The 23443-nt window shown below is 40.7% G+C and overlaps 1 protein-coding gene across 6 annotated transcripts in view; it reads right to left on the minus strand.

The window, feature by feature from the left end:
- MGAT4A (alpha-1,3-mannosyl-glycoprotein 4-beta-N-acetylglucosaminyltransferase A) overlaps positions 1–23443 on the minus strand; it is a 144391-nt gene that overhangs the window by 43706 nt on the left and 77242 nt on the right. For all 6 annotated transcript variants that reach the window (XM_050931772.1, XM_050931782.1, XM_050931792.1 and 3 more), the window contains exons 6-9: positions 7057–7103; positions 5962–6075; positions 5197–5272; positions 1370–1484 (exon numbers count right to left, since the gene is read on the minus strand). In XM_050931772.1, the coding sequence (XP_050787729.1) occupies positions 1370–1484; positions 5197–5272; positions 5962–6075; positions 7057–7103 (352 nt within the window). The remainder of the gene's footprint in view (positions 1–1369; positions 1485–5196; positions 5273–5961; positions 6076–7056; positions 7104–23443) is intronic.

The raw sequence follows: 23443 nt of genomic DNA on the forward strand, positions 1-23443 counted from the left end.
GGGGCCATTGGGAAGATGCGGATTAGGGGCTGGAGCAGCACGCAGCTGCTCAGGTCACTAGGAAATGTGGTGCCCCAAATTTCCTGGTGCCCTATGCAGCTGCATACTTTGTATATGGGTAGAGACAGCCCTGCCTGTTAAGGGTCATATCTCCCCCACTTCCTGTGCATGTGTGGAACATATAAAAACACATTTGATACTAAGCTGACTTCAGAGGAATGCAGGTTCTTTAAATATTGACAAAATTCTGAAATCAAGAGTCTAATTTTACATTCACTGTTTCCCACCACCTTAATACTATGAACTGAGACACAATTTCCTTTGCAAACAAATATGTAGGTAGAGATCTGAGTCTTTAATTGAAATGTGGGAAAAGAATGAAAAAAACCTCAGGGTTACATTCCACTAGCCACGTTTCAGATTCTTCTTCCTGTTCTGGGCTCAACTTATGATCTTTGTATTTGGGATCAGTAACATTGACTAACTAATGGAAAAGTGTCATAGCTTCTTTGAATCAGTTTCCAATTTTGTCACTGTGGTTCTAGTTCATTATGGTTAGTTAGATCAAACCAGACTGTGATTCTAGTTGTATCAACTTTCAAAGCGTTAAATTCCTTTGAAAGCTCTTTCAGTTGCATTTATGTAAGTTTTGTGCCTCTCAATAAAATCCATTATTGTGTAGGAAACAAAGAACACTAAAATTACTCTCATGACATAGTGGTGGTCAACCTGCTAAGATTCTGGACTCTGCATTTTCTGTCTCAACATTGTAGTCATTATCCTACTCACTGTAAATAACAGGTGGTATTTGTGACTCCATCCCTAGAAAGGGGACAGGCTCTAGAAGTCATATGGTTGCTCCAAGTAGAAGTGGGAGGGTAGAATAGAACCTTTCTGCAAAAGAGACTAATTTTTATGGCTGCTGACTAATTTTTATGGCTGCTTGGAAACTTGTGAGGTCTCTAATGGCAAAAAGACATAAAAGTAACTTTGGGCTATGTGAGTTTTCTTGATTTTGTCCCCTTGCTTCACATATGCAATGTTCTTTTAATGTCATCTTTATTTTGCCGACAGATAATTAGAAATAACACATTTAAATTTTGATTTTCCATATTTTGTAAAGTAACTTAATTTTTAGTTATAAAAGTGTTCTCATTTTCCATTGCTTAATTCTGACTCAAACATCCATAGGTAACCACAATTATTGTAGTGTACAGTTACAGCATATAGCCATAAAAGTCAATCCATTTTTATTCCCTGTTCCATTACCAGTATAAAGAAGGTAATTTTGAGGTCTCAGCAATATTAATCAGAGATTCTCTGACTGAACTTTTTCTTTTCAAACTACTAAACTGGACATTTTTCTTACCAATGAAACCCAGCTGAGAAAATTCTAGAATCATCCAATCTTCAGAAGAAAGTTGAAGTGCAAAATTTTTTATCGTGCTGAAATAATTCTGCTTGACAACAATATCATCTTCAAGCTAGGGAAATCAAACACTCATATTAACACAAAGCAGGAAGAGCAACGCAAAAATAAAAAGTAAAGCAAGGAAAAAGTAGTCCTAAAATATATTTATCCATAGATTTCTAGTGCAAACACCACTCTGGTATCTAGGCATCATACACAAGAATTATTACTGCAGAAGCATGATCACCGTCCACCTATTTGAGGATAATTAATTTGGAGACTCTTTATAGCAAAAATCCAGGGATATATACATCAACTATCTGGGAACACATAAAAGTGAACTGGATAGGAAATAGTTTTAAAAAACTTTTCTCTTTACAAGCTTATAATATCCAGATAAAGATTCCATTCCGCATATACTTAACTGCTGTTAAAAAAAAAACAACAAAAAAAACAATGAGGAGCCCAGTGGCACCTTAAAGACTAACAGATTTATTTGGGCATAAGCTTTTGTGGGTAAAAAACCCACTTCTTCAGATGCATGGAGTGAAAATTATCAGATCCATCTGTCAGCACTGGTTCTCCACTTGTAAGGTAACTCCCTTCTCTTCATGTGTCAGTATATTTATGCCAGCATCTGTAATTTTCACTCCATGCATCTGAAGAAGTGGCTTTCTTTTACCCACGAAAACTTATGCCCAAATAAATCTGTTAGTCTTTAAGGTGCCACCAGACTCCTTGTTGTTTTTATGGATACAGACTAACACGGCTACTCCTCTGATACTTAACTGCTATTAGATTATAAACTATCAATAATAATCTCTCATCCTTGATCAGAAGGCTGTGGCAATATTAAATACTTTAGTACACAACTACTGTAGTGAATTTGCTTGATTTTGCTACTTTCTGGCATATAATAGAACTGCACCAAAAGGGAAAGCACCATCTTTTAACTTCTATAATATTTTATTTGGTATTTTCCCCGCACATTGCTTAGATGGGAAACTGAAGGTTCCTATGTGTGCATTTTATAATGGCCAATAAAAATAACAGCTTGTAAACAGAAGCTATAGTCCCATTCCCTCAACAGCAATTGTTTCAGCAAATATAGAAAGCAATTATCATGGAAAATAAGCAAAGAAATATTTACATAATTCAAAGCAGAATGATCTCCATTTTAGAATTATGCTTTGAAGCAAATACTGGCATGATTAAACAAACAATTTTTAAAAAAAAATTAAATGTTCCATAGTAGTGAGAATTTTGGACTCTATCCCCAAAATTGCCCATTTCTGCTTACAACTGTTGCTCATAATGGATGTGCTGAATATTAATATCTGTACATATGTTTCCTCCTATCGCATGTGTTGTTTGTAGGCACACAAATGACTAAGTGGGAGTTTCCAGATAAAAATTAATTGGTTGTATTGTTTGCTTTACTTCACATGAATACATGTATTATTTGTAACAAAACTGACATCGTAGCAGATGACAACACAATAGTCTACAAAATGGCATGAGACACACAAGGCGAGTGAAGTATTATCTTTTATTGGATCAACGTCTGCTGGTGAGAGGGACTAGCTTTTAAGCTTACAGAGAGCTCTTATTTCAAGTCTCACTGAAGTTGGTCCAATAAAATATATTACCTCACTCACCTTCTCTCTCTAATATTTGGGACCAACATGACAACACTGAATACATAAAATGGCATGTCAACTGTGAGGACCACTAAAGTTACATGGGAAGAGAAATAAACAGATAAATGAAGGGGGGAAAAAGATGTATCTCAACACTGATTTTTTATTCTTCTTCATGTATTTATTGTCACAAATACAATTAATTGGTAAGAACCAGTTTCAGTGATTCAACACAGTGTGAAAATAAGATAGGCCATAACGTGCATTACTTCTTATTTACTATATGTATTCGGGTAACATTCAAAGGCTCCAATCAGGATAGGAGTCCCATTGTGGTAGGTGCTGTACAAACCCAAGGGCAGGACCAAATCTTCCTAATAGCTTAAATTCTAAAATTACTGTCTTATAACTGCATCCATTGGTGTACTGTGAGATACAAGGCCAAAGTTTAGGTGCCTTCAGCCATCCTGATAAGAGATACTACAGGACAACACTGAAGGGCCTAGGTATATTGTGCAGAATCTGAATAAAGAGAAGGGACTTTACACTTTTTTGTAAGCTTTTAACACTTTTATTTCTACATGTTTATGGTAGGATCTAACTGAAAATTTCTTCATGGCCATGATTCCTTATAAGCCAATCAGGTCACCATTCGTTAATGCCATTTTTAAACACTAAATGTAGAGTACAATATTGGTATTGTTACCCCTTATTGATCTGAGCAGCTAGTCAAATTTCAGGGCTCTGGCAATGTTCCAGTTGCAAGTAAAACTGATCTCCTTGATGCAATCTTGTTTATTTACAAGGATTGTACAAAATCCTGCTTGTCTGAACATAGGAAGAACAAAAGGGGCACTTTCTTAGTTTACACCCCTAAGCATCTTTAGCCAACACCAGACCCAAAACTCTCTCTCTAGCTTTTTCCAGAGTCACATTGTGCTCACAGGCTACTGCTTGGCTTTCTTGCTTTTTACCTCTGCCTCTCTTTCTGTTCTTGTCTGTTCTCAGTTTGTGTGTGTTCTCTCACATGATACCCAGTGGAACCCTCTGTTCACATGGTGATAGTGTCCAGACAAAATCTAATAAGCCTTGTTTTACGTGTGGCGCCTTAACTGTATCTTACAACTATCAAAGAAAGGGTGCGTTCACACACCAGTCTGAATGAGGTTTTAGCTCAACCCATAACAAGGTTTCACCCAGCTCATAGCAGTATACATACATTCTTTTTAATCTATGTACATTCAGTCTTTCAGGTGTCCTGCCAAGTCTTACACGTGGCCTCACTTTTTAGAAAAAGGGAGAGTCATGGTTAGTTAACCACCAAGACAGGCCAGTTTTTTAAAAATTCTCACTTTAATTCACCTTTATTTTGAGAGCTCCCAACTAATTTTCTTCTTTTCTTCCTCTGTACAGATATGTGTGCCATACTGTGATTAGGTGGTTTTATGTCAGTAGGGAGCAGTGTTGGCAGCAAATGCTGCCTGAAGAAAACATGCTGCTGTTTCTTCTAATAGCAGCTCAAGCCCTAAATGTATCTGAGGAGGAGGAGAAGGTGGGGCTTCTACCTGGAAGCAGGAATAAGGTGAAATCTACTCAGGGCTACATTAAAGTTTATTTTAATTTTTCAGAACTGTTACAGCTCTTAGCACAATCTTAACTTTTAGTTAAAAGCAGTGAATCTAGCAACACACTTAAAAGCATCTATACTCAATATATAGTCACATTAGCTTATATGCCAAAAGACAGAAAAACTATCTATACCTCTTCAAAACCAATTAAAAATAATGCAGCATCTAGAGCTCTACTTCCATCAACAGCTATTCTATTGTTACTTTGCATCTTAGAGGCTCCACTTCTACCCCTTTCTTTGGCATATGAAAAAAGCAAAATTAAATAGTCAGTGTTCCTTCTTTTTTGCCACATCAGCAGTTTTTGGCCACACTTAAGCATATAGACAACTGGGTTTCCAGTTTAGACAGTGTATGTAATTCAACTTATACACATTCACTAATACTATAATAACCATAACTGCAATCACCCTACAAATATATAATCATTCTATTTATATTCTATTTAGGCTTTTATGATGTGCCCATCACCATGGTGTCTTTGAATAGCTTTACACATCAAAGAACATTGATTTACCTGAATATAATAAATGCCTTTTTTCTGGGCATACATCATAAGAAAACAATAGTCCAAGTTTTGCTTTGTTCGCCATCTGAAATTAAATGTTAAAAAAAGTCAAGGAATTATAAAATAAAAATTTTCACAATACATAGTGAATTGCACTATACAGGATGACAAGTTATTACACGTTATTTGAATGTTAGAACAATTATATCTGGCATTATTCTCTCAGGAAAGCCTCTGTCTGAAAAAACCCCACAAAAAACAGGTCAATCCCCACTCCCTCCCTCCCCCCTCACATCCCCAAATGCTGCAACACAAAAAGAGGAATGACCCAACTAAATCTGATCTCTTGCAGCTATTTGAGCTTTCTCTAAAAATATATTGGGTATTTCAAATGGTAACTGAACAATACTGTTGAGTTTCACACACTGTTTTATTCCTGACAGCATGAAGGGAAACAGAAAACAAGAACAGACAACCTACATGATGTTATGCAACAAAAATCTTATATGCTGTTATATTCTGAACTCCCACTGCACCTTCCCAGAATTTAACATTAAATGAAGCCCACAAAGCTTAAGATTTAGGCTTCAATCCTTAAGAAAAAAACATGCAGGCAGTGCTTCACGTGGATGCAAGGATTCACCCATTCGGTTTTCTTTGCAGAATTAGGGCCTTGTTTCCACATAATTTAAAGTATATACAAAAAATGGTTCAAGAATTCACACTCAGACTGGCATTACATAAACAAGAAGGGTCTGAGGGAAAAAACCTTACCTGACTCTTTCTTTTGAGTCTCCAAATGTCTCTTTTAAATTTGTCAAGTCAGGATAGTAAGTCGCAGGTGGGGATATTATTTCCACCAAGCCAGAACTGATTTCTGTAGAAAATCTATCATCAGAAACATCAAGTAAATAAGTGCAGTGGGACTATTTATTTATTTATTATTGGTGCAGTTACTGTGTCTGACATAAAACATATTTGTAATCATTTGGAACAAATGTATAATGTTACCTTCACAATACATTAGAATGAGGGCTCATCTTCTAACTTTTATGATATGCAGGATTTATATCTGGTAAAATTACATTCTTAATTTATGTTGACAGAATAATACGGCAGTAGAATTTTTTAAACAAGCAACATAAAACAAAACTAGTATAAAAGTTATTTTCCTAAGTGAGTCTTCCAGAACAGTAACTCCTCCACTCAACACTATAGTCTAGTTCAGGGGTCAGCCACCTTTCAGTGGTGGCGAATCTTCATTTATTCACTCTAATTTAAGGTTTCACGTGCCAGTAATACATTTTAACGTTTTTAGAAGATCTCTTTCTATAAGTCTATAATATATAACTAAACTATTGTTGTATGTAAAGTAAATAAGGTTTTTAAAATGTTTAAGCAGCTTCATTTAAAATTAAATTAAAATGCAGAGCCCCCCGGACCAGTGGCCAGGAATCAGGCAGTCTGAGTGTCACTGAAAATCAGCTCACGTGCCGCCTTCGGCACATGTGCCATAGGTTGCCTACCTCTGGTCTAGTTAATCTAATAATGTCAATTTTTATAATACCTGGCCTTTCTCTTCTATAGCTCAGTTTGAGCATACCACTGCAAAGGATACCATGAATGCAGATGTCACAGAATCCATTTATGTCATGCCAACCCAATCCATTTATGTCACGCCAAATCCACGTAATCCCATTTACTGTTTTACAGTTTAACCTACTTAATTACTTCCCCTTGGTTTGTCGTCATGCACTTATTTTTTCTAAAACCAAAACAACCCTGAGGAAAAAAAGGAAGTAAACAAAACATTTCCCTCACACCACAGTTTTTTTAAGAAAAGAAAACAAAACAACCCCCACAACTTACTCTTTTTCCAGGCTTGCTACAACACTGTGTACATAGTCAAGATCTGTCTGGAAAAGAAAAAAAGAGCAGTTTTGGAGCTACACTTTTCTCCTTTAAAAGGAAAATGTATTTTAAATAGTGACATTTCACAACCATAATTTTAAAACACAAGGTGTTCAAACAACAGAGAAAAGGGATTTTTTTTTTTAAAAACTGGAGACGTAATTAAAAATAGTAACACTTTTTAAATGTCTGCTGCAAAAGAAGTTTGGTTGGGACTGACATGTAATGAGATTCATGCCAGAAGAATTAAAAGTTATAGTTATTTTTTTCTAAACCTACAAAAGTGATATTATGTCTACAAAGTGTTCTATATAGTGAAACTGCTAATTAAAAAAATCATGAGAAAAAGTTAAAGTCTAGTATTTACACTGCTCTCAGGTGAATTTGTAGTGAAGTAACTAGAACCAGCTAGCTGCATTAGATTTCAAGACTCCTTCATAATTTGGGGTTTTTGTTTTGGCAGTGGGATAGTGCCAATATCTGTGCTGAGAGGAGCAGTGAGGGGGACTTGAAGGCCTATCTTGGTACTGGGAAGTGTTCTGGCTCTAGTGCTGGCCCGGGTTTTAGCACTGATATTAGTGGGCCTGTCTTTCTCCCTTTAGGTAGTGGTGCTGGTGTCTTAGTGCTATCCTTTGTTAATGTTGAGGGCTTCTCTCTCAGTTCAGAATCCCCTCTGCGGGATAGATGTATTGCCTGTCCAAGCTGTGTTTGCACTCGGTGCGGGCGTGCCTTTCTGCTCTGAAAGATGAGGCTGGGTCTCTCTTCCCCAGAGTAGGCACTGACACAATTGGCACGGAGGCCTCTGGTCCCAACCCAAGGTAGAAATGGTCAGTATCAGGGATGCCAGTGCCTGCACAGATGGTTATGGTGCCTTCTTCACCTTCCTTTTCCTTTGGAGCCAGAGGTGTGGTGCTAGTCATCAGAGCACTTCCCTAAGACAAACTTCTCTGTTCCTGTTTGGAACCAGGAGTGAAGACATCCTCCAAAGTTACCCTCCTGGATTGCTCCAAGAAGTGTAGTTTGAACTTGACATCTCAGGATTTCTGGGTGCAGGATAAAAAGAGCAGCAGATAGCATACTTATTGGGGATATGTACTTTCTTCCCCAAGATAGAACAGGCATCTGCTCTGTTAGTCTACCACGGGGATTAGTACACTGAAGGAAAGACAGGGTTTGAACCCAGAGAGTTTTGAATATACCATAGCTAGTGGTTACCACAAAGCACTTCACCTTGCTGTACAAGGGGATGTACAGGAAGGTCTCCCCAATCTGCCGTAACTACTTCATTTTTCTTTTCTTCTTTTTTTTGACAGGGGTGAGGGAATGGGGAGGGGGAGAATGACCAACAAAACTTAAATGAAGAAATTAATTAAAGGGAGAACTGAGAAGACATTTCTTCACAAGAGAAGAGTTACAGAAATCAGAAGTGGGTTGAGTCACAGGCCAGGTTCTGTCTCACTACCATGGGCAGAAGAGGGAGCTAAGGGAGGGGCCAGGCCGCTCTGTCCTTTATATAGGTTCACAAAGAGGCACAGGGCATACACACAGTCCCACCAGACACTGCTAGTCAAAAGATTCCAAGCTTACAACTATGTAGTGCTTGCACACCTACAGTGGGATCCATGCATACCTGAAGAATTATTAGTTTTAGGAAAAATATTTACAGATAAACAAGTTTTCTAGAAATAGACAACTCAAAGTCAGATTATTTCTTTTGGAAATAAAGACATTAAAACTGTCATTTACAGTATCTATAAAGGCCCCAACTCGCATGCTTAAGTGCTTTCTTGAATAGAGATGGTCTCATGAATCAGGGTCTAAATTTTACAAGAGACAAATTTCTATTAGCAATCTCTTAAAACTGATTTAAATAATGTTGCATGAATAACTTAAAAGTTACAAGTCACTTAAATCAAATCCTGACCTTCTATAAAGGTAAAGGTCACCAACATTCTAACCCTGCCATATTATACAACCTATTCTTCTGTAATATGTACCCATTCTGGAAAAAGTGAGCCTTTGAATTTATAAATCAAAGCTGAAAATTTGTCTTTGTTCCAGTTATTAATCTAATACTCTGAGGAACTGATTATCAATTTTCAAAAGAAAATTTCTAGCCTTTGACAAATCAAAGCAGATTCTGACATTTCATCAGAATGCTTTATTTACAGTCTCTTGCTGGTTATTCTTACAAATGATGGAAAACATAGGGATAATTTATACTCTTATTTTGATGTGCCCATAACTCAGATTAGCATTAATAAACTATGTGCACTGAAAGGAGAATCTGCCCCAAGAATTTCTATAGCAAAATTAATCCTGTTTGATTAAGACTACTAGCCTTTGAACTTCATCACCATTTCAGTTAAGAAAACCTGCTTTTATATTAACTAAAGTCCATTATAATGCCTAACAGACAGCATCTTGAAATGCATGGGAGTAAGTTTCCTCCTGAAAAAATTCTTAATGAAAACCTTAAATATGTCAACATGCCTCATATCAAAAGCATACAACTGTTCGGTAGTCTTCTCTGTTTTCAAACTAAATCAGGTAAGGTCTGAGTAGTAGGTGTATGGAAGACCTAATACAGCAAACAGTATTGCTAATTCAGTAGACAGCGCTCTTTCCCCTGAATCAGTATTAAACTATGCCCCGGAACAGTGAGAGAGGTGCCACCTTTCGAAGGAAAAGACATGTAGTGATTAGAAGATTCAAGGCCAACTTTTCACAAGAGCAGAGGCATTAGACCTGGTGTCCTGGAAAAATTACAATTCAGGTGGTTATACTCTTAACTGTTAGCAGGTGTTAGCCAATTGCGTAGTATGATTTTTCACACCCAGTGCCTCCTCTTAAGGTGGCCGGCTGGCAGGCAGGCAGGCAATCTTTTCTCAGGTAAGGTCTTCCAAAACTAGAGAGAAGCCTTTTTGCCAGCCAGCTCTAGTCTAACTAAGCAGCCACTTTGTCAAAGACCCCTCCCCTTTTTTTGCCTATTTGTATGTTCTTAGTGGGTGCATATTGCCACATTGTGGCAAGCACAGCAAGTGTAAGAAATCTGTTTTCCCTTGATATGGCTGCCACCAATATATACAATGGGTCTGATCAACAGTGACGATGCCGGCGGGGGAAAATTAAACACAAAAAGAACTAGACAGGAGGAGGACAGGAAACAGTCAGGCATTGTTGGGCTGAGTGGGAACTACTTTGAGAACCATTTGAGCAATGTGGATAGATTCAGTTAGTAACCATGAGAAATTGTGCAAACTGAGACCAGCAAAGTTAGTTCACAGAAACTTCCCCACTTTTAATGAAAGAGGTGACTGATGTCCTGACAGAATGAGTTCTAAAGCTCCTCTAAGCAGAGAACGCCTTCCAAAGAATCAGAGTGCTGGGCAAGGACAACACTTTCTGCCTTTTCAGAGATTCCTCAAGCAAGACAAAGATAGTCTATAATAATCAAAAGGAAGTAGTCCAGGAAAAGCAACATTAAGGGGCTCTTCAGGCCTCCAGGGAAGGTTACTTAGTATCCATTCCATCTTGGGCTAGAGGAAGATCCAGTTAACTTAAGCTCTGGCTCATAGAAATAATGTTCATTGGGGGTTATATCTAGGGCCTTACCAAACTCATGGACCGTGAAATCTGGTCTCTCCCGTTAAATCTGGTCTTTTGTGTGCTTTTAGCCTATACCAGGGCTATAGCCTGCACTGCTTCCGGGAACGGCAGACCGTGGCCACTGGGAGCTGTGAGCAGCCATACCTGCGGACGCTCAGATAAACAAAGCGTCTCATGGCCCGCCAAGGGCTTACCCTGAACAAGCCACAAACCAAGTCTGAGAACCCCTAGCCTATACTATTACAGATTTCATGGGGGAGACCAGCATTTCTCCTGCCACAGGGGAGTTGCAAGGTTATTTTAGAAAGGTCACAGTATTGCCACCCTTACTTCTGCGCTGCCTTCAGAAGTGGGTGGCCAGAGAGCAGCAGCTATTGGCCAGGTGCTCAGCTCTGAAGGCAGTGCCTCGCCAGCAGCTGTGAAGAAGTAAGGGTGGCAGTACTATAACATGCCACCCTTAATCCTGTGCTGCTGCCTTCAGAGCTGGGAGACCGGAGAGTGGTAGCTGCTTACAAAAAACATGCACAGCTCATTAATTATGTATCTGCACAGTAGTGCGGAATTCCCCCAGAAGTAATAAACCTATGATTTTATGTTTGCCATGGAAAACCTGGTAAAAGTCCAGTAGGTGCAAGAAAAGGCTTACAATTAAGGGGCCTGATCGCAGGTTTTCAAACCAGGAAATCAGTTATGATTAGGCCTGTCAAGCAATTAAAAAAATTAATCTCGATTAATTACAGTTTTAATCACACTGTTAAATAATAATAGAATATCATTTATTTAAATATCTTTGGATGTTTTATTTTCAAATATAGACTCTGGGCTGGGGACTCTAAGCTTTGGTCCTTCTTGGGGCTCGGGGCTCCAGCCACTCTCAGGGCTTTAGCCCCACTCACCTGCTGCCTCCAGAACTCCAGGCTGAGGCTTCAACCCCTTGCTGCCATTGCCTCCCTCCTCATCCAGTGGTATGCAATTAATGCATTAAAAAAATTCAGGCATTAATTTTGTTTTCAGTTAATTGCAGGCATTCACTTTGATTAATTGACAGCCCTAGTCACTGTTATTACTGCTGAGCTCAAAATCTCAGGTTTCTGGCCCAATGGTAGGAGCCCTTTGAGGTGGTGAGGCAGGTGGGCCCCAGTTGATTATGGGGTCCGACAGCCAAAATAAAGATCTACAATGTGAACCTTTTACAAGCCTGGAAGACCACTAGGGTTTTCGTATAACCCTTACCCTCCAGAGCACAAATTAAGACCGTAGGCATCCTTGACACAAATATCTGAGACCATATGGACAGGACAGCAGCTGCAGTCTGAACAAAAAGTCAAGGTGCAGCAACTAGTCGACGCATTCCCCAGTGTTTGTCCTTACTAGGACAAACCCACCTAGCACATCAGCATAACAAGACTGCATGTTCCCAAGAGATTCCTCTGCTACTCTCCCAGAAAATGTGAGACACAGTTCCGGACATACTATGGGCTATGCTGACCCTAGAATTAGTAGAAGAAAAGCACAATGAATGGAGAAGCCTCACTGTGCTCATGCCAAACCCTGAAGGCACAGCACATTTCTGCACTGATTTTTGGAAGAATAATGCAACTTGAAAATTCAATGCAATGCATAAAGGAAGATGAGCTGTTAGAACAGCAAGGAGCAGGCACATACTAATGACTTTAGCCCTCAGGATGGGATACAGGCAGATACCCTTGACACCAGAATTGCAGGAGAAAACTTTTTTTCCAAAGCTTTGGGTTTATCAATTCTGCACTGTGCCTTTTTGCTTCCACAGGGAAGCAAGAACTTTCCAGAAACTGATGGACCGGATTCTGCAGCCGCATGGACAATATGCAGCAGCCTTCTTGGTTAACATTATTTATAGCCAAAACTGAGATAGCCACATAAGACCCGGTGCAGCAGTCCTCCAGTCCCTCACTGATATAAGTCTGAGAGCAAACCCAGCAAAATGGAAAGTGAGAAATCAAGAGGTCACACACCTAGGCTACATTGTGGGAGAGGAATGACTAAGAGTAAGGCTATGAGTCTGTCACAGAGGTCACAGAAGTTACAGATTCTGTGACCTCTATGACTTCTACAGTGGCTGGTGCTGGCCCAGGGCTGCCCAACCCGGTGTATGGAAGGGGGCTCAGGACAAGGGTCAGGGAGTTGAGAAGTGGGGTGGTGCTTACCTTGGGGGGGGGCTCCCTCGCTCCTACTGGCATGACCTGCAGCTCCTAGGACATGGAGGGGCAGCAGGGTCTGCGCCGCGTGCTACCCACACCTGCAGGCTCGACTCCAGCAGCTCTCGTTGACTGTGGTTCCCAGGCAATGGCTCCCACCCAGTGCTTGTGGTGGGAGCAGTGGAGCCCCTGCCCTGGCCCCTGCCTTTGCTGCCTAGGAGCTGCAGGTACTCGGACCTGGGCAGGAAGCCCCTGCTGGCCCCGCCAAACCACCTCCCCCAGCACCAGCAAGGGTCCCGGGCCGCATAATAATAATTGGAGATATACCTATCTCCTAGAACTGGAAGAGACCTCGAAAAGTCATCGAATCTAGCCCCCTGCCTTCACTAGCAGGACCAAGTACTGATTTTTGCTCCAGATCCCTAAGTGGCCCCCTCAAGGACTGACACACAACCCTGGGTTTAGCAGACCAATGCTCAAACCACTGAGCTATCCGTCCCCCCGGCCCAAGCACCAGCGGGGGTCCCGTGGCCCAGCCCTCTCCCTTCCCAGCACCAGTGGGGGTCTCAGGCCACCTTCCCTAGCACCTGAGGTGCCCCTGGACTGCCACCCCCAAAGCACCCATGGCTCCCTGTCCAAGTTTTATTCATGGCAGATATTTTTAGTAGAAGTCATGGACAGGTCATGGGCCCGTGAACTTTTGTTTACAGCCCGTGACCTGTCCATGACTTTTACTAAAAATACTTGTGACTAAAATGTAGTCTTAACTATGAGAACTAGTCAACAAGGTCCAAGCCTTAATGGTCTGTCCCATCCTCACAAATAACAAATACAACATTTATTGGGACTGGCACAATATTATTGACGTTTAGTGCCATGATTTGCCACTATTGCAGTTCCCTTCATAGATCTAGTAAAGAATGGATGTTCAAAAAGGATCCGGTGATCTGAGGCCAGCGACAATGCCTTTAAAGACTCTAAAGGACTGTGCACATCAGGAACTAGTTCTTTTTAATCCAAACTTTTCAAATAGGTTTATATTGCAAACAGATGACTCAGATGAAGGGCCAGTGGCAGTTCTTCTGCAAGAAGTTTAGGGAGAAGAACTCCCCATACTCTACATCAGTGGTTCTCACCAGGGGTATGCCTACCCCTGGAGGGTGCCCAGGGGGGATAGCAGCTCATCTAGATATTTGCCTACATAAAAAGCCAAGTCAGTACAAACTAAAATTTCATACAGACAATGCCTTGTTTGATGCATGCCTGAAGGACAAATGGGAGATTCTACTGAATCACCTGGTATCTTCTGCTTGATATGGGAGATCTTCAAGGTCTTGGTGAAATGAGATTTTAAGAATCTTTATTTTTCCTAGGACACTAATTTAGGATTCTCTGGAGCCTTGAGCACAGATGAAATCAGATTACATTCAATATTCTCTCCCTCTAAGATGTCCCCATCTGAGAAAGAAAACAGTGAAAAGCACTAGATTTTTATTTCTTTTTTTTTTGCCGGGGCAGAGAGGGCCAAGAACAGATTCTTAGAGACATTTGATGAGAGGGACAGGAAGATCTGAGGTGGGCAGAAGCGGCCTCTCTTTGGAAGTTTTTTGGGAAAGGAGGATGAGGAGAGAGCAAAGAAGCAGACACCCAGTCGATCCAGTCTGTGTTTCCTTGGTGAAGATTTCCCCCCTCTGCTCAGAGGAAGAGGGGGTCAGTTTAAGTGGGGGAAAAAAATGGATGTCTCCTAGATGACTGAATCTTGAGCCTTCTGATCACTCTGGTCTTCTAGTTTGCTATCCTGCAAATCCTCTGTGTCAGCAGGAGGGAGCTGAAGCATGGCATAGACATGCAGGTTCAGAGCCACTACTTTCCCTGCTTCTACCAGGCTTGGCAGAGGCAGTTCTACCCGAGGGAATGAAGGAGAAGGTCAACTTGCACAGAATGCTACTGTTATGAACGGCTTAAAAAAGAAGGTAAAAGTAAAACATCTTCCTTCTGCCCTTCCTCCACTGCTTCATCTATGGGTCTTCCGTCATCTTGCTGCTGTGGGGCTCTCCTAAGGCCTTGAAACAAAGATAGTGCCTTTCCAAAGAGACACCAGCTATAGCTGCTCCAGTGACCTGACATTACACTTAGAATTGATGTGAAGAGGGATGAAATGGAGGGACTATAGGTAAAAATTACTGAATTTGAATTGGCTCCCAGCTGTTTGATTGGTAGATGAGAGAAGACATACCCAGTGTACATACAGGTGGTCAGTTACATCAGGGGACAGCCATATTATAGAACAACACAGGTAACAATCCTTTACAAGACTTTGTTTTCAGTGGCTTATAATTCTGTCAAAATTTAACCATTTAGACTGAAATTTTCCAGCTGGATGTCTATTTCAGGCTAATTCCTCCACTCCTGCCTCCCACTAAAAATGGTTCAGTTATTTCCTAGAATGAGGTTAGGGAAATATGTTGTTTCCCCCAGGTTAAAGAATTTTTACTACTGTTTCATTAAGAACTGTAGCACTTTTATGCTTTGGAGCAGGGACTTGAAATTTGGCAAGTGTGATCGTCCTATTTTTCGGGTATCTAAAAGGGTGTCATCAGGAGGAAGGAGAAAACTTGTTCACCTTAGCCTCCAATGATAGAACAAGAAGCAATGGGCTTAAACTGCAGCAAGGGAGATTTAGATTGGACATTAGGAAAAAGTTCCTAACTGTCAGGGTAGTTAAACACTGGAATAGATTACCTAGGGAAGTTGTGGAATCTCCATCTCTGGAGATATTTAAGAGTAGGTTAGATAAATGTCTATTAGGGATGGTCTAGACAGTGTTTGGTCCTGCCGTGAGGGCAGGGGACTGGACTCGATGACCTCTTGAGGTCCCTTCCAGTCCTAGAGTCTATGAGTCTATTGTCAAGGATGTACCTTTTGCCATCCCCATGAAAATCTACCCAAATTTAACAACATTATTAGTCTCTGAAAAGTCATCAGTTTGCACATGTTCAGAGGTTTATTATCAGCATTATTCTCTTAAGATTCTATCTGCATTGAGCATGCGCCATTCCCACATGCCTCCTATAGGCCAACCAGACTGCGCATATAGCATCCCCGCTGAATGACTAAAGTATGCTCCAGCCCTGGGCTGGACGGTAATGGGAAAGACTTTTCCTGCAATTGCTCCTTCCAATTGCAGAGACCCACTGTAGTGCCAGGCCTCAGAACTGAGAGCAGGAAGATGTCTCCTGTGCTCTTAATGTTCCCCTTCTAGTGCCTAGATTGTATGGAGGAGGAAAAGGAAACAATCTGACTTGAAAGCCAAAAGTTGAGGAGAAAGCAGGGGCAGGGATTGGATGTAAGAAATGAGCAGTGAAGAACTGAGATGGGTGTCTAACCACTTCAGCACACTTATCTTCAGAACCTGAAACTGAACCTAGAAGTCCTGAGACTCTGCATTCCTCTGCTCTCTAACAAACATTTGTGAATCCTACTGGCAAATTCTGAATCTCTTCCCTCCTAAGGGCTGTTCAACCTAGAGGATAACAGCCTACTTCTGCTACCAGTTCTTCCATTAGCTCAAGCAATAGAGGTATACACCATGGACCTAAATGTCCCAACTCTGATGATTTATGTAATGGACAGTATGGTTCCACTTGATGGAATTTGTTTGTCCAGTTTGCTAGTAAGTCACATACAAAAATATGGAAAAGGAATGCTATGTTCGCCAAAAAAGCACTCAAAACTCAGGAAGTGACAGAATTAAAGGTTGCCAATGCAATCTTAATTTGCCCCATGCTGTTATGATACACTGATGCACTATATGATTTCTATATGCAATGTATGATTTTTAAAAGAGCTGGCTGAGGAGCTTGCTGGACCATGAATGTTGATTTTCAATATGTCTTGGAGAACTGTAGAAGTGCTAAAAGACTAGAAGAAAGTTAACATTTTACCATTTTTAAAAATAGATAAACACGATGACCCAGGTAATTGTAGGCCTGCCAGCCTGACATTGATTCTGGGCAAGATAATAGAATAGCTGTTATGGGACTCAATTAATAAAGAATTAAAGGAGGGCAACGTAATTAATGCAAATCAAAACAGCTTTATGGAAAACAGATCCTGTCTAACTTGATATCTTATTTTGAGGAGATTACAAGCTTTGTTGATAAAGATAATAATGTAGAGGTAATATACTTAGATTTATGTAAGGTATTGGAGATGGTACCACATAATATGTTTATTAAAAAACTAGAATGATACAAAATTGACATGGCACACATTAAATGGATTAAAAGCTGGCAACTGACAGGTCTCAAAATGTAAATGTAAACAGGGAATCATCAAGTGGGTCTATTTCCAGTAGAGACTCACAGTGATTGGTTCTTGGCCCTACACTATTTAATATTTTTATCAATTACCTGGAGCAATAAATAAAATATTCTGTAGGACCTCTGCTTTACTGGAAGTTGGAAAGTGTATAGTTAATGAGCCAGAGGACTACAGGAAGAGAAAGGATGCTTTCATGTTAAGGCAGTTGATTGCCACGCTGGAGAACAGAACTCTATCCTTGCCTCACCCATAAAGTTACTATATTGATGCTAGGTAAATCGTTTAAACCAAACTTTTCACAAGTAGCCATTAATTGTGTGTTACTAATTTTCTAGGTGATGACCTTTAGGCACTTAGGGCCTGATTTACATAAGTGCTGAGCACCTAGAACTCCAACTGAAATCAATGCCAGCTGTGCTTTGAACATATAAAGTGCTATACAAATGCTAAGATACTCTCAAAAATTAAGCTCTAGTTAGGCACCCAAAGTTAATGGATATTTAATTTTGGCCTTTATGACTCTGAGCCTCAGTTCTTCAGATGTAAAATGGGGTAATACCACCATATTACTTCACAGGGATGATGTAAGAATAAATTGGACAGACAACCATCATTCTATCATTTCCTAACTTTTAAGTGCTTGATTTTCTAACCTTAAAATTTTTTCAACATAATATGAATAAAGTTAAACCAGTATGAAGGTAAATCTATACAGGAAGGAGATGAAAATGGTTAGTGACCTTGTGGAACTTCAAATGTGAGATTTTAAAATTTGATTATTGAGCATGGAAAGGAGGCATAGGAGAGTGTATGAGGGGCAGTGGGAGAGGGAAGGACAAAACCAGAGGTGTACAATATATTTTACCAATATGTCTGATGTAAAGGTCACTTTATTTTAACACAGACTCTGAGACTGTAGTATATTAAAATTGATTGCTTTTCCTCCCTCCGTAAACAGTGTCTCGCTTTACATACTAACTGGATGTAGATGGCCTCCAATAAGACAGGCATAACTTTGCAAACTAGTTCTGTTCCCTCACCATCCTACATTCCTGGAACTGCATTTCTTACTAAACAAATAATATAGGATTGCAGGAACAAAACCAGACTTGTATTAATAGATCTGCCATATTTGGTTAGTGAAGAAAGCATGTTTTCAAAATGTCGAGAAATCTCAGTGCTGCTTTTGTGGAGATCAAGACACCATATGAAGGAGCACATTTATGCTGTTACAGTTAAGGTTGTTTTAGGCACTCTCTTACAAGCCTTACATTTACTCAGCCATAATAATTTATTCTGGGTTGAAATTTGGCACACAGTTTCAGTCCTGGAGAAAACTGTTTTCATGATTAGTCTAAACTTTAAAGCTTTTGCCTAAAAAACAAGCTTTGACTGGGAACACTTTAATATTTATTTGTATTTTAAGATCTTTGGGGCTAAAAGTAAAAATTTGCAAGCAATTAACTCATAACATGGCTTGTTTTTGCAGTTAATAAACAGGCCTGGAGAACTGGGTTAGAAGTTACAGGATCAGCTGCTGGCTCTTTCACAGACTGCATAATCCTGAGCGAGTGCTTGACTACACAGTGCAGCAATGTGCACTACATCGGTATGAATTCTAAAGCACACTAACCTGTTGTCCACTAACTGATCCACGTAAACCCTGCTGGTGCACACAAAGTTCCGTATTGTGCTTTCTACATAGACCTGCTAGTGCACTTTAGAATCACACCCCTGTAGTGCACAGTGCCGCACTGTGTGGACAAGCCCCAAGTCGCTTTCTGTGTCTGTGTTCTGTTTTGTGAAAAGGGATACCAGTATTCAAACAATATTCAACAAGATGCAAAAACACATACAATGATTTTTGCCTCTAAATGTGTTTTCCTAACAGTCTCTTTCTTGGTACTTTAATTGGATTTTTGAATGTTCATTGTATAACACAGAACTGCAAGTACAGTGTTTGCTCTGTATCCAAAGAGAAATGCATCTGTCAACAGGCTGAGGTCTGTTTGCGGTAGGGACTGTGCTGGTGCTCTGTACTTCAGTTTACTGTCTGTGCTTTTGCCTACTGATATTGATGCCATGAATCATGCAGAAACTGGAAAAGGAAAATTCCAAGATATGATAAAGGTGCCCTGTGAGAAACTTACGTATGCAAACACTATTTACTATAAAATAATTTAGAAAAAAGTTCTGGCAGTATATTTTAGAATAATCATCTGTACGGTGCACTGATGTACATACTGCCTTTCAAAGAGAATAGGAGATTGTTCCCTGCTAGGACATGCTTACAACTTAAGAGCCCGTTCTTGCACCCCTTAATCACATAAGACTCTCGAATTGTATTCTTATTAAGTCACATAGCATCTGTCTAAATCTGTGATAGTAATTGTTTTACATTCTAATTCCTTGCTTCGTACCATGTTCTTACAGGATGCAATTTTTAGAAGCACCTAAGTGACTTAGGAGTACTTTTGCTACTAAATCACTTAGTTTCTTTTGAAAATCCTTCCAATATGTACAAATCTTGAATAGGTATTGAGGGATTTTTTTCCCTTGAAAATTCTGAAATGCCTGGCTCATGAAGATATATTGTCATCCCTTGCTCACACTATTTTAGGTGTCAAATTAGAGATGCAATTAATATTTTATTTACATTCACTTCATATGAATAGTTGCTATTTTTAGGTATTTATATTTGAACAAATACTGAGAAACAAATAACCAGAGTGAAATCTGGCCCTGTTGAATTCAACAGCACAACTCCCATTAACTTCCACAGGGCCAGGATTTCACTTTGACTATCTATACTGGCTGCCATATTTCCTAAATCCCAAATCTCCTCTCGAATGATTTCCCCACCCCTCACCATACAGCATAAATCAAGTTCAGGAAGAGAAATGCAAAGGGAAGCAAGAAAGACATTAAAGTCAGGGAGTGCACTGGGACCCTGACAAGTCACTGTGAAAGGAAACAAAGCTAAAGAGAGTCAAGTTACTGTAAATTCAGAGAGAAAAGCTGCAAGGATGATCCAGACTCTATCCACACAAGCCATATCGTTTAGAATGGCTTTTATCTAGGCTCACAAACTACATAATCTGTAACTGTCTTAAGTACAGCTAACTATAAATAAATACACTGGAAACCATCAAGAGACATCTTTAAAAAGCAAAGCAGAAAATAATCCAACTCTGCCAAAACTGGTCATTCTATTTGTTGCAGTCATTTCTTCAAACTTTCTGATCCCTTGCATCAGATAGGTGTGGAGAATGAGCACAGTATGAAAATGAAACAAAAGGAATTAACCTCTACAAAAGTCGTTTCCCTAAAATATGAATCTAACTCTGCAAAACTGACAACTCTCAAAATCAGTGGTTCTCAAACTTTTGTACTGGTGACCCCTTTCACATAGCAAGCATCTGAATGCGACCTCCCTTATAAATTAAAAAACCTCTTTTTTATATATTTAACACCATTATAAATGCTGGAGGCAAAGCGGGGTTTCAGGTGGAGGTTGACAGCTTGCGACCCCCCTATTTAATAACCTCATGGCTCCTGGAAGGGTCCCAACTCCCAGTTTGAGAACCCCTGCTCTAAATCTTGTGTAATAGATAGGAAACAAGGAAAAATATGTTTGAGGGTGGAAATGCCAATGAATAACTACTTAGAAACTTTGGTTTGCTGTGCCTTTAGACGTAACAGCTCAGGACTATAGCCACTAAACAGACTCACAGTGTTTACATATAGTGTGCTACAGGAGTGGTGAAACTATATATGACAGTGAAGGAGAAAGAGAACTAAAGGATTAATCTTCAATAATAGTTTGCTGTGGAGATGTAAATGGAGAAAGCATATATCCTCACCAAAGGGAACAAGGAAAGAGGATGGAAGGATTTGTGAATAGTCAGAATTGTGTTTTGTTTAGTTTCCCTACAATTCACCTTTCCCACTGAAATGAGCTGAAATGCTTCCAAGAAGGTGTGTGTTATCATGGCAACAAAATATAACAAAACCAAAACCCAAAGCAATCTGCAACCAGGATAAATGTGGCTAGTTGCTGCTCCATATTACAGCCAGATAATGTGAATGGCATAGTTTAGCAAGGCTGCATTTTGTTACATATTTTTACTTGTAATAGCATTCCCTTTCTTTTACCCTCAGATTGGGCACAAAAAACGGTTACCTACCTTTCGTAACTTCTTCTTCGAGATGTGTTGCTCATGTCCTTTCCATTCTAGGTGTGTGTGGACCCACGTGCACAGTTATCAGAGATTTTTGCCTTAGCGGTATCTGTAGGCTCAGCAGTGATGCCCTCTGGAGTGCTACGCTCATGTGTCTGTATATTAAGTGCCTCCAGCCCTATGCCCTCTCAGTTCCTTCTTGCCGGCAACTCCGACAGAGGCACAGGAGGGCAGGTAATGGCATGGACATGAGCAACACATGTCAAAAAACAACAGTTACGAAAGGTAGGTAACCGTTTTTATTCTTTGAGTGTTCGCTCATGTCGATTCCATTCTAGGTGACTCACAAGTAGTACCCTTGGAGGTGGGCTCAGAGTTCATGGTCGTGTGGCTTGCAACACCACTCTCTTGAAGCCAGTATTGTCTCAGGCCTGCTGAGTAAGTGCATAAGATGTAAACGTATGGATGGAAGACCAGGTAGCAGCCCTACAGATATCCTGGATTGGCACCTGGGCCAGGAAAGCCACCAAGGAAGCTTGCACCCTAGTCGAACAGGTGGTCACAACTGCTGGTGGAAGCACATTTGCAAGATCATAGCAGCAGCAGATACAGACAGCGATCCAGGATAAAATTCTCTGAGTGGACACTGGACGACCTTTCATCCTGTCTGCCACCTTGACGAACAGCTGTGTTGACTTATGAAATGGCTTGGTCCTTTTGATGTAGAAGGTTAGTGCCCTCCTGACGTCCAGAGAGTGCAATCTGCGTTCCTCCTCCGACTTGAGGTTTTGGAAAGAAGAAAGGTAAAAATATGTCATGGCCTTATGAAACTGCGAAACCACCTTGGGCAGGAAAGTTGGGTGTGGACGCAGCTGAACTTTGTCCTTGTAGAAGGCTGTATATGGCGGTTGTGAGGTGACCGTCCTCATCTCAGAGATCCTGCAGGCAGTTATTGCAACCAGCAACCAAACCTTCCAGGAGAGGAGGAGAAAGAAGCAGGAAGCCAGAGGCTCAAAGGGGGGACACATAAGCCACAATAGCACAAGATTCAGGTCCTAAGGAGGGACGGGGTCCCGGACATGGGGGTAAAGTTGCCCCAGACCATTGAGAAACCTGATCATGTCATGAGTGAAAACTGACCTGCCCTGGAGCAGAGGGTGGAAGGCCAAAATGGCAGCCAAGTGGACTTTAATAGATGAAAGAGACAGACCTCGGAGCTTGAGATGCAGAAGGTAGTCCAGGATCGACTGCAGTGAGGCTCGCTTAGGCCTAATACCTTGGTTCGAGGATAAACCCAAGGAGTGCAGCCAAGAGTTGTACCTCAATCACCACGGAGGCCACGAGCCAGACTGCCAAGTCTGTAGCATCCCAGGCCATCTGGAGAGTGTCTCTTGCCACTGCTATGCCCTCCTCCATTATCATGGCAAACTCCTGGGCACGGTCCTGTGGGAGGGCCTCCTTGAACTGGCCAAGGGAGTCTCACAGACTAAAATTGTAACTGCTCAACAGGGCCTGATGGTTAGATACCTGAAACTGCAGTCTGGCCGTGGAATAAATCTTTCTGATAAAAAGATCCAGCCTCTTGGTGTTTTTATTCTTTGGCATGTCGCTTGCCTGTCCCTTTTGTTAACTGCAAACTCAACTGGAGACCCAGCTGGTGGGTGCGTATAGGGGTATTCAGACCCCTTTGCAGGGACACAATACTTCTTTTCCGTCTTTTTGGAAGTGGGCAGAATGGAAGAGGGGATCTACCACAATGCCTTAGCGATCATGAGGACCCCTGGGTGAACTAGCAGCATGATATGGGCCAGGGTGGTGGAAGAGATGATGCTAAAAAGGTCATCTGATTGCGCCTTCATTTCTAGATTTAGGTTGGCAGAAATCCTTTTAATGAGAGTCTGGTGCTCCTTAAAATAGTCGGGGTGGTGGGGAGGGAGCCCTATCAGTCTGGGAGATAACCGCCACCTCTTCGTCCTGTGAAGGCATTGCAGGGGGAGAGGTGGGTTCCCATTCCCCTTCTGAGGATGGCTCTATAGGCATCAGCACCTGATGTGC

This window comes from Gopherus flavomarginatus, chromosome 1, assembly GCF_025201925.1.
Source record: "Gopherus flavomarginatus isolate rGopFla2 chromosome 1, rGopFla2.mat.asm, whole genome shotgun sequence".
NCBI lineage: Eukaryota > Metazoa > Chordata > Testudines > Testudinidae > Gopherus > Gopherus flavomarginatus.